This window comes from Cebus imitator, unplaced genomic scaffold (genome assembly GCF_001604975.1).
Source record: "Cebus imitator isolate Cc_AM_T3 unplaced genomic scaffold, Cebus_imitator-1.0 Scaffold101, whole genome shotgun sequence".
Classification (NCBI taxonomy): Eukaryota; Metazoa; Chordata; class Mammalia; order Primates; family Cebidae; genus Cebus; species Cebus imitator.
The window spans coordinates 1,442,538-1,455,333 of record NW_016107416.1 but is presented as its reverse complement, the minus strand read 5'-3'; the positions used below and the strand labels follow the sequence as shown (position 1 = coordinate 1,455,333).

Sequence of the window (12,796 nt, the reverse complement as noted above, 5' to 3'; positions counted from 1 at the left end):
AAAAAAAAAAAAAAAAAAAAAAAAAAAAAAAAAAAAACCCAAGAGATCTAGACTTTTAAAGAGAAGAAAAAGAGAAAACAAAAAGTAAAGTACCTGCTGCTTCTAGCAATGCTTCTAGTCGTGCCTGTGTCTCTGGATCCACAGTGCGTAAGTCTGCTCCTTCTGCAGTACTTGATAAGAATATCTCTGATGTTGTTTTAAGCACTGGGTTATCCAGATCTTCTTGGTCCAAAATAAATGATTCAACCTGTTAATGAAATAAAGATGCAATATCCATGAAACTGATATCAATATGATTAGAATAACTACAATTTAAGGTAATATGACTTCTTAAAATTGGAACTTAAATATAGGCAGAAAAATTATGGGAGTATGGGAATGGGCTTTGAAGGACACGGTGACAGTCTTGTTTACCTTCAGACATGACTGCAGGTGTAACACAGATACACTAAAGTTTCCTCAAAAGCACTGTATCTTTTGTGACTAATACAGAGCATGTATGTATCTAACTAATACATAGCTGTGTGTATTTTCTGTTACTAATATAGAGCATGAAAAGCAGTATTTAGGCAGTCACAGTGGCCCATGCCTGTGATCCTAGCACTTTGGGAGGCCCAGATGGGCAGATTGCCAGAGTGCTTGAACTAAGGAGTTTGAGACCAGCCTGAGCAACCAGGCGAAATCCCATCTCTATTAAAAAATAATAATAATAATAATAATACTGAAAAAAGAAAAGCAGGGGCTGGGCACGGTGGCTCATGCCTGTAATCCTAGCACTTTGGGAGGCCAACACGGGGACTTACCTGAGGTCAGGAGTTCGAGACCATCCTGGCTAACATGGTAAAACCTAATCTCTACTAAAAAGACAAAAATTAGCTGGGTGTGGTGGCAGGTGCCTATAATCCCAGCTACTCCAGAGGCTGAGGCAGGAGAATCACTTGAACCCAAGATAAGACGGAGGTTGCAGTGAGCCAAGATCATGTCACTGCACTACAGCCTGGGCAACAGGGCAAAAACTCCATCTCAAAAATAAAAAAGCATTTACTTTTTATTGAAACAAGTATATGAACATAACCCTGAGAAAAATCTACATAGACTAGGTAGAAAAAAAAACGATAGCATAGATAGGATATTAGGAGAAAGTTTTCCTCTTTTCTAAATAATTTATTCAATTCTGACTCTGAAATAAGGGAAAATAAGAACTAACCCACTGACAAATACCTGGAGTCCTTTAGACAGGAATACTCCATGAGGTTAGAAACTCTACTTTGTTTACAGTGCTATACTTTGGGCCTACGAATTCCGGGCACATAGTATGAACTTAATACATACTTGTTGAATGAATGGTATAAGCAAAAATCAGCTTACAAAAATAAACAAGTAACCCTCCAATTTCAAATCAAATTAATTCAAAATGAATTTTCTTAAATAAATTATATACAACCCTTCTGGGAAGCAATTTGGAAATGTGTATCAAAATACCTTAAAAAGCTCATTAACAAATTATTGGAAAGCCAGACAAAAATTAATGTGCAAGTTTGTTCACTGCAGCATTCACTGAAATTCCAAAAATGAGGAAAAATTAACCACAAGACAAAATTTGGTAAATACATTTTGTATATTCACATGATGGACTACTCTGCAGTCATCATTAAAAACAGTTTTTGTGACCACTGGCTCAGCTGTGAGAAAAAATAAAAAAATTTTTTTAAATGTTTTTGAAGCATATTTAATGGCATATGAGAATATTCATAAAATTAAGTGAAATGCACAAGATTCAAAACAGTATGATTCTGATTTTACTAAAAGTATATGTGTATATATGTAAATATGAACATGAGTACTCATGAGTAATATGTATATTATTCATATATTACATAAAAGGACCACAGTATCTGGACTACATTATTTGGCATATCTAGCTAGTTGATCATCAGTTTTCACTGGACACCAAATAAATATATCCTAATAAAGACAGTAAAGTTAAAATAATTTACATTTATTTTATTATCTAATGATGTACTATAATTTTACAAAATGAATCTTTAACTTCAGACCTAAAAGAAGCTGTACTGTAACACAACTTCTTTAACATGTAACTACAGACAAAGACGCCATTCCAGATCCAATGGATAAATGCAGGCAACCAGTTGTCAAATGACCTTGAAAGGCAACTGCTCATACAACAGCTTAATGCAAGGCCAAGAAATTAGGAGACTGTTGCAGAATACATACCTGCCAGTTGGGAGGAGAGGTAAAAACATCATTCCAGTAATGGTATTTAGATATTACAATTCCAATTTTATAAATATGATATATCTCAAGCAACATTTTAAAAGCCAAGTTAAGGATTTCCAGTAGTCTCTCATTCATTTATCCTATATTTACTAAAGGCATATTTTAAAAATTTATGGATATATATAACACTATGATAATAAGAAAATGTGGTAGAAGAAATAAGAAAGACTCTAAAAACTATTACAAAAGGCCCCAAAGAGAAATAAATGATATAACCTTATGCACTAATGAGGGACAAATCACTTCCAGCCCTAGTAATCTGTGAAGATTTTGCGTAAGAAGCAGCATTTGAACCAGGCTTTGAAGGATGCACAGAACTGCAACAGGTGGTCAGACACAGGGGCAGAGGTGGGAAGTATATTTCAGATAGAGGGAAAAAATAAAAAATGGGCTTGGAGGCTGGGTGTGGTGGCTCATGCCTATAATCCTACACTTTGGGAAGCCAAGGCAGACAGATCACTTGAGGTCAGGAGTTCGAGACTAGCCTGGCCAACATGGCGAAACACTGTCACTACTAAAAATACAGAATTAGCTAGGTATGGTGGAATATGACTGTAATTCCAGCTATTTGGGAGGCTAAGGCACAAGAATTGCTTGAACCCAGGAGGCAGAGGTTGCAGTAAGCCGAGACTGCATCACTGCACTCCAGCCTGGGTGACACGGTGCGACTGCTTCCAAAAAAATGGGGAAGGAGGGGGTGGGCCTTGGAGATGAATGGTCCACTCAAAAAAATTAAGGTACGAGCCGAGCACAGTGGCTCATGCCTATAAACCTAGCACTTTGGGAGGCCAAAGTGGGGAGATCATTTGAGGCCAGGAGTTCAAGACCAGCCTGGGAACCTAGTATAAACTTATCTCTATAAAAAAAAAATTTTTTTTTAATTAGCCTAGCATCATAGCATAAAACTAGTCCCAGCTATTCAGGAGTCTCAGGTAGGAGGATCACTTGAGCCCAGGAGTTCAAGGTTACACTGAGCTATAATTGTACCACTGCATTCCACCTGGATGACACAGCAAGACACTGTCTCAAAGAAAAAAAAAATTTAACATAAGGTCCTTCTGCATTGCTGGTGGAAATATAGTGGTGCAGCCACTGTGGAAACAGTTTGACAGTTCTTCAAAAGTTAAACATAGAATTACCATATGACCCAATAATTTTACTTCTTAGGTATAGCTAGGAGAATTAAAAATATACATGTGTATACAAAAACTTAAACACAAATGTTCATACTGCATTCTCTCTAACAGCCAAAAAGTAGAAACAACCCAAATATCCATCAGTAAATGAATGGATAAACGAAATGTGATATATATTCATGCAACTGAATATTATGCAGCCATCAAACGGAGTAAGTACATGATACAGATGAACCTTGAAAACATCATTTTTAGTGAAAGAAGGCAGGCATGAAAGTTCCCATTATATGATCCCATTTATATGAAATGTCCAGCATAGGCAAAGCCATAAAGACAACAGGTTGCCTAGGGAGTGGAGAAGGGAAGAATTGGAGTTACTGTAAATGAGTCTGAAGTTTCTTTTTGGATTGATGAAAATGTTCTCGCATTAGATAGTAGTGATTGCTACACAACCTTAATAGATTTGCATAGACCATGTAAAAGGTGACAGATTGTTCATTGCCTGACTGATCTCCACCGGTAGAAAGAGAAAGAACCAGTAGCAATGACCACCTGGGTGTCAATAATGTTAGTATCACATATATAAGACGGCAAATTCCTAAGTTCTTGGGAAGAATCAATTTCAGAGGAAAAATACAAAATGGTGATGTGTCCCTTGCTTCAGAGGCTTATAACTTCTCTTTGAAAAATATAATGCATAAGACAATTTACTGCATTAATTCTATGTCTTACAGTAGATGTAAACTCAAGTTTCAATTAGGCAACAAGACATAATGGAGAGATTACAATGGAGATCAGGAGAATTAGGTTCAAGTACCAGTTCTATCAGGCATTGTATGTAAATTCAGACTTAATACTCAACCTTTCTGACATTCAATTTCTTCCTCAATAAACAAAGACACTCTCTGCTCTGCCTACCTTATCATGCTATTGAATTCATGAGGTAATGAAGGTAAAAGCATTTTGAAATAATAAACCACCATATAAATATAATTTCTAGAACATGATTCTGTGTAATTACAATTCTTTTGTCCTGTCCCTCACCACAGTGTCTATTTTCTCTACCTTTTCAAAGTGGAAGAATGGTACTGAGAATCTAACATGATGCATTTTATCAGTGTTCACTTGAACTTTTGAGTGTGGTTTTACGCATTTTATATCTAAGATCTGACCCACATGGTCAAATTTTAAATATACACTACTCTTGTGGAAAAAAAAAACCCAGAATGAGTTATAGTTAATACAAAACCACACAGATAAATGATATGAATATATTTGTGTCAATCAGATTTCCCAAAATGCACCACTGCTTCCTTTGTCCTACCCTCTCTATAACTTTATAAATGTCTGTCTCAATGTGGAATCAATAAAATAACAAAATATCCCACTATGCCTATTATTTTGGAAATATTTGAGAGATTACTTTTGGCAGTTCACAAATATCTTACCTAATAACTCTGCTGAAATACATTCTTACAATTCAGATTGCATTAGCATTACTTCAAAATATAGCTGGCTGGGTGCATGTGGCCCATGCCTGTAATCCCAACACTTTGGGAGACTGAGGGAGAGGAGGACTGCCTATGCCCAGGAGTTCAAGATCAGCCTGGGCAACATAGTGAGCCCTTGTCTCTACCAAAAATAATTTTTAAAAATTAGGCAGGCACGGTGGCTGTTTGCCTGTGGTCCCAGCTACTCAGGAAACTGAGGTGGGAGGATTGCCTGAGCCCAGGAGGTTGAGGCTGCTGTAAGACGTGATCACGCCATTGCTCGCACTTCAACTTGGGCCCTGGGTGACAGAGTGAGACTCTGTCAAAAAAAAAAAAGAAAAAAAAGATGGCAACCATTCATAGCTACATGGAGAAGTACTAAATATGACAAATTCTGTATACATTCTGTATACTTAATATAAATGGTTTGGTGACAGAGTACAGAAACCATTTCTATATATAACATATAAGCCCAAAATAATAGCATATCTAATGAAATTTGTCTTCAAATGCAAATGAATACAAAAGCCTTATACTTTCTTACATATAGCTAAAACATCACAGCAATGTTCTTATTGCCTAATGATATTGTTACATAGCTCATCTCTATTCAGTAGCTACATTCAGCAGCAAAAGTCCTAAACACTGAAGAATCTTTTTTTCCTACTTGCTGAATGGGTACAAAAATAAAGAGTGGAAGAAAAATAGTAGTCAGGAATATGGCCCATCAAAAACTACCTGTTTTTCCCTTATATCTCCTGAAATACTAAAGGCAAAAACCTTTGTCTTCCTCCTCAAAAGGTTATTTTTTCTTCCCACGTAAAAAAAAAAAAAAAAAAAAAGGATTGTGGGAGTGTGGTTATTAGTTTCAACTAAAACAAACAAAAGTAAGGAGTGGGGAGAAGGGGAACAAGCATTTTGTCCCATTTTTATTCCATTTTGACATTTCAGAAATGAACCACTGGATGGCAACAGTTACCAAGGGAGATTACCACAGACAGCTATTACCACCACCGACTCCGCTATTATACCAGAGTGAAGTCAGTCACTATGGCCAAAGTCTAATTTGAAAAATCATTTATTAATCCAGCTACGATTTAACCAAAACTCACTTCCACTTTAAATCAATTTCTAAGTGCTATAATTAAAACTTTCATAACAGTAATATGCTTTAAATCTTATACTGTAATAATAAAATAATAAAGTCTATTATATTGGTCAATAACTAAATGTTAACTTCTTTCAGCCTGTATTTCTAGAAATAGCAATTGCTAGCTAACATAAAAAATAAGTTATTAATAGTAAAAAATAACATTCTATCATAAAACATGTCCATTACATATTTTTGTTTATGTATTCTGTGGTCATGCAATGCAGGGAACAAAAAAACAACAACACCCAAGCTCTTTTTTTTTTTTTTTCATTTTAAAAAATTTATTAATTTCGATTCAAGTTCTTAAATATAAATGAAAAATACATTGTTTTCCACAGAGCCCTTGGAATTGGATTAGAAAATTTTCATTTTAACACGTTAAATAAATTTGTATTTTAAGTTAGAGAATCAAATGTTAGCAACCACAAATTTCATTTCAGGTATCCTTTAAGAATATTCTAGGCCAGGTGTGGTAGCTCACGCCCATAATCCCTGCACTTCGGGAGGCTGAGGCGAGTGGGTCACCTGAGGTCAGGAGTTCGAGACTAGCCTGGCCAACATGGTGAAATCTCATTTTTACTAAAAATACAAAAAAATTTGCCAGATGTGGTGATGCCTGCCTGTAGTCCCCTAGCTACTCAGGAGGCTGACGAACAAGAATCACTTGAACCCAGGCAGCGGAGGTTGAGTAAGCCTAGATTGTACCACTACACTCCAACCTGGGCAACAGAGCAAGACTTCATGTCAATAAAAATAAAAATAAAAATAATATTCTAGTCTGTCTGGTTAATTAAAAAACAAAACAAAGAATCATTACTCTCATGAATTTCAACTGGAGCTATGAAAAAGTTAAGGAAAGATTAAATCTTTATTTCACACCACCTCTCCTCACCAACCTTCAAAAATGAAGCTCCCAGCTGGGTCAGTGGCTCACACTTTAGCATTTTGGGAGGCTGAGGCCTGGGCAACGTGGCAAACCCTGTCTCTACCAAAAACACAAAAAGTAGACAGGTGTGAGGATGTGTGCCTGTAGTTCCAGATACTTGGGGGCCTGAGGCAGGAGGATCCCTGGAGCCTGGGAGGCAGAAGTTTCAGTGAGCCAAGATCATGCCACTGTACTCCAGCCTGGGCAGCAGAGCAAGACTCTGTCTCCAAAAAAAAAAAGAAGCTCCTTTAAGAAATTCATTTAAAACAGGAAAATAAAACATTTTAAACATCCAAAATACACATTTTTAAAACATGTACTCTCTAGTCCTCTTTTCCTTTCTTATGTGTATTTGAATAGGCCAACAAGTCTTATCCTTCCCCCACCCAATGTAAAAGCCCTCTACTTTAAGTCAGGATCAGCACTATTTTGGAATGCTTATTGTTGATCTCTACTCATAACACCAAAAAGGATGGGCCAGTGTTCCAAGAGGTAATTACTGAAGGACGTAACAATTCCTTTTTGCAAAATACACAGTACTCCAAAATTCCAGAAGTAGCAACCACCATAACCATGCCCTAAGATCCACTCAAAGGAAGAAAGTAATACTGTTGTAATTTAGGACCAAATAATGACAAATTTAGAAGTGAGTTTTTTTTTTACAAAAAGAGCTAATATACTCAGCAACATCATCTTGAAATACTGGAATAAAAAGGCTACATTCATTAACATAAAAGCTTTCCAAGGTTCTTTCTACAAGGAAAACTTTACTCCCAATCTCAGACTCACGATCCCTCCTTCACAAAAAACAGAAAAGAGGCCAGAGGCAGGGGCTCATTCCTGTAATTCCAGCATGTAACGAGGCTAAGGTGGGCAGATTGCTTGAGCACAGGAGTTAGAAACCAGCCTGAGCAACAGGGTAAAACCCTATCTCTACAAAAAATACGAAAATTGATGGGCATGATGGTGTGCACCTATAGTCCCAGCTACCTGGGAGGCTGAGGCAGCAGGATCACTTGAGCTGCAGAAGGTGGAGGCTGCATGAGCCATGATCACGCCCCTGCACTCCAGCCTGGGCAAAAGTGCAAGACCCTGTCTTAATAAAAAATAATAACAATTTTAAAATATCATATATTGGGTTTTCTGAAATTGGTTAGCTTCACGTAGCACAAGAAAGAACCATCATGCTTTTCCTAATTCTAAGTTAAAGCTGAAGAAAATTATCCCCACTTTGCACGAACACAAAAACTTCATTTTCAAAATATAGCTTTAATGCAGAATCTATTATCTTTTGAAGTCTCTAACTGAAAACAGGAGAAGGAAAAATCTTTTTTTAAATCTACTATAAGCTGGGCATGGTGGCTCACGCCTGTAATCCCAGCACTTTGGGAGGCCAAGGCAAGTGGATCATAAGGTCAGAATACATAAACCATCTGGCCAACATGGTGAAGCCTCCATCTCTACCAGAAATACAAAAATTAGCCGGGCATGGTGGCGCATGCCTGTAATCCCAGCTACTCGGGAGGCTGAGGCAGGAGAATCATTTGAACCAGGGAGTTGGAGGCTGCAGTGAGCTGAGATGGCATCACTGCACTCCAGCCTGGCGACAGGGGGAAATTCCGTCTCAAAAAATAAAAAATAAAATAAAAAAAATCAGCCGGGCACGGTGGCTCAAGCCTGTAATCCCAGCACTTTGGGAGGCCGAGGCAGGTAGATCACGAGGTCAAGAGATCGAGACCATCCTGGCCAACATGGTGAAACCCCGTCTCTACTAAAAATACAAAAAATTAGCTGGGCATGGTGGTGCATGCCTGTAATCCCAGCTACTCAGGAGGCTGAGGCAGGAGAATTGCCTGAACCCAGGAGGCGGAGGTTGCGGTGAGCCGAGATCGCGCCATTGTACTCCAGCCTGGGTAACATGAGTGAAACTCCATCTCAAAAAAAAAAAAAATCTACTATTTAGTGCCTTTAAAAACATAAAAGACTACCATTAATAAAATGTCTCATATGTATCAGTCTTTTCCATGTATCATTTTATTCAACCGCCTTAACTACTTAATGTTAACTGACTTGCTCAAGATTATATAACCAGGTGAGGATCTGAAGCCATGTGTTTCAGACAACAAAGCTTATACCCTTTTCACTACACCAAACTGGATGAAGTGAATCTTCTAAACAACAGAGTATAGCTAAAACAAATACTAATCAGGGTAGTGAACAGAAAATCTGCAGCTGTCCTAACAATCATATTGTCAGAAAATAACTTTGGAATTTAAATTAAATTTAACAAATTATCAAGCCCAGTAACTCTAATGTCAGTTCAATTATGTCACTCCTTTGGCCAAAATCCTTCCCATTCCTTAGGTAAAAGATCCAAATTTCTTGGTAAGGTATACATAGTTATTTAGAATTTGGCTTTGTCTATCTTTCCAACTATATTCTTGTTGCATTCTATTTGTTTTTTATATTCTAGCCATACCAAATCGCTGTGGTTCTTTGAACATATCATCTCTACAAAAAATAAAATTAAAAATTAAAAATAGCCAGACATACTAGCATGCACTGGTGGTAGTCAGAGCTACTTGAGAGGCTGCAGTGGAAGGATCGCTTGAACCCAGGAGTTCAAGGCTACAGAGAACCAAGATTGAGCCACTGCATTCCAGCCTGGATGACAGAACAAGATGTTGTCTTGTCTTGATGAATGTGTGTGTGTATATACAGATGTGTGTATGTGTGTGATACCTTTCTCTGTCTCTCTCTCTCTTTATATATATATATATATATATATACACACACACACACACACACACATACATACATACAAATAAGCTATTATTATTCTAGATGCCAAAGCAGTAGAAGTATATATACCAGGGTATATAATAGTTTGACATATTCAAAGAAGTACAGCAATTGGGAATGGCTAGAATATAAAAAGCAAATAGAGTATAAGGATATAGTTGGAAAGCTAGATAAAAGGCAAATCCTAAACAACTATGTCTGCCATACCAAGGAATGTGGATCCTTCACCTAAGAAATGGGAAGGATTTTGGCCAAAGGAGTGACGAAAGTGCAAGAAAGCATGGGAAAGTGCGCTAAGAAAAGAGGGGGCCAAATGTGCTTTATAATAAAGCCACTCATGATGGTTAACCAACTCCCGTGAGAAGCCCTAATGACTCAGTCACCTCTTATTAGGCCCAACCTCCTAACACTGTTGCACTAGGAACTAAGTTTCCAACACATGAACTTTGGGGGACACATTCAAATCATAGTGGGGTCCAAGGGGAAATGATGAGTTCAGTTTTAGAATTAATGAGGCTGAGATGTTTATGGAATATACATAGAGTAGGTATTAATATTTGGGAAGGTCTCTCAAACGAAATGTAATAGAAGCGAGAGGGATCACACCTTAATCCCCGTACTTTGGGGGGCTGAGGCAGGTGGATCACAAGGTCAGGAGATCAAGATCATCCTGGCCAATATGGTGAAACCCTGTCTCTACCAAAAATACAAAAATTAGCCGGGCATGGCGGCTTGCGCCTGTAGTCTCAGGTACTCAGGAAACTGAGGCAGGAGAATCTCTTGAACCCAGGAGGCGGAGGTTGCACTGAGCCAAGATCACAAGAACATAATAAGGAGCAGTTGCGGTTTTGTTTCAAAATAAGCACAAGAACAATCTTACGCTGATGGACTATGCATCCTTCCATTTTAAATTATTGCTCCTTTAAACCTGCCACTTAGAGCCCATCAATCTCCTGAAGTTAAGACACTCAAATATCAACCTTTAGAGTAATCATCCAAAACTAACACAGGGCAATGATCCACACATTGAATTTGGTATCCTGGACTGTCACAGAACCATGAGAAAATTAAATGAAGTGATGTAAATAAAGTGCACAATGCCTAGAACACTGAAATACAATTTGTCAATATCTAAAAGGAGTTCAGAAGGACAAATATAATTTGAATAAGTAGGCTGGGCATGGTGGCTCATGCTTGTAATCCCAGCACTTTGGAAGGCCAAGGCAGGAGGATCACTTAAGGCCAGGAGTTCCAGATCAGCCTAGGTATCGAGACTTTACCTGTACCAAAAAATATTTAAAAATTAGCTGAGTGTGGCAGCAGATGCCTATAGTCACAGCTGCAGGGGTGGGGGGTGGAAGGGGAGGCTTGAGGTGAAAGGATTGCTTGAATCCAGGAGGCTGAGTTTGCAGTGAGCCATGATTGCGCCACTGCACTCCAGCCTGGATGAAACAGCGAGACCCCATCTCAAAAAATAAACTGTAATTTACCTTTTGTTTTCATTTCCAGAAATGTTCATATTCCTGAAAAAACTGATGCTTTTAAGGGAAGGGAACATATTTTTTCATCTTTGGAGTTCCAAAGCCTAGCACAGAGCTTGACCAATAGTAGGCTCTAAATAAATAATTGTGAATAAATAAATCCACTCTAGGCCAGGCACAGTGGCTCACGCCTATAATTCCAGCACTTTTGAGAGGCACAGGCGGGCAGATCACCTGAGGTCAGGAGTTCGAGACCAGCCTTCCTAACATGGTGAAATCCCGTCTCTACTAAAACATGCAAAATATTAGCTGGGCATGGTGGTGGGCGCCTGTAATCCCAGCTACTCAGGAGGCTGAGGCAGGAGAATCGCTTGAACCTGGGAGGCAGAGGTTGAAGTGGGCCAAGATCGCACCACTGCACTCCACCTGGGTGACAAGAGCAAAACTTTATCTCAAATAAATAAATAAATAAATAAATCCACTCTAAAATACCAATCAGAATTATTAAACTACCAAGGAGTCTAACCTTTAAAGGATATAATTCTATTATGCAAAATGTGAGTTCATGAAGAAGTCCTACCCCAAATTAACCAGAATTTTCTTCTGTAGAGAATGAGTGAATAATTTCAACAGATCAGCAACAAGGAAATAATACACAATAGTCCCTATGATACTATATCATATTATTCTAAATTCTGTTGAGGGGTTGGTAAATAGGTCAAATCTATGATTTTAAGTATAGCCTCAAATACTAAACTAAAAGAAAATAAACTTTTTTTTTCTTTTTTTTTTTTTTTGAGACGGGGTCTCCCTCTGTTGCCAGGCTAGGTGTCCAGTGGCACAATCTCAGCTCACCGGAACCTCCGCCTCCCAGGTTCAAGTGATTCTCCTGCCTCACCCTCTTGAATAGCTGGATTACAGGCATCCACCATCACGCCCAGCTAATTTTTGCATTTTTAGTCAAGACAGGGTTTCACCATGTTAGTCAGGAAGGTCTGGATCTCCTGACCTTGTTATCTGCCTGCCTCGGCCTCCCAAAGTACTGAGATTACAGGCGTGAGCCACTCTGCCTGGCCAAGAAAAGCAACTTTTCATTGCTAACCTGTCAGTTAAGTCCCAAGTAAAACAGGTACCAAAATATAATACAGACTCTCATTGTTCCTCAAGTCAAAATAATTAGTAACCTAACAAAACTAGAAGCTTTAGAGCAAGTGATAAGACTGTGATAATACTGGCTTAGGAGTCAAATTGTACATTACTTAAACATTGAATTTACTCCTCCTTAAACACGTGCTACAAGATGCAAAAACTCGGCTGGGCAAAGTGGCTCACACCTGTAATCCCAGCACTTTGGGAGGCTGAGGCGGGCAGATCACCTGAGGTTGGGAGTTCAAGACCTGCCTGGCTAACATGACGAAACTTCGTCTCTACTAAAAATAGTAAAATTAGCTGAGTATGGTGGCTGACACCTGTAATCCCAGCTACTTGGGAGGCTGAGGCAGGAAAATCAC

At 38.4% G+C, this 12,796-nt stretch overlaps 1 protein-coding gene across 18 annotated transcripts in view; it reads right to left on the bottom strand.

The window, feature by feature from the left end:
• Positions 1 to 12,796, bottom strand: part of LOC108310087 (ankyrin repeat and KH domain-containing protein 1) — a 133,690-nt gene that overhangs the window by 103,213 nt on the left and 17,681 nt on the right. For all 18 annotated transcript variants that reach the window (XM_017536768.2, XM_037741417.1, XM_017536771.2 and 15 more), the window contains exon 2: positions 94 to 247. In XM_017536768.2, the coding sequence (XP_017392257.1) occupies positions 94 to 247 (154 nt within the window). The remainder of the gene's footprint in view (positions 1 to 93; positions 248 to 12,796) is intronic.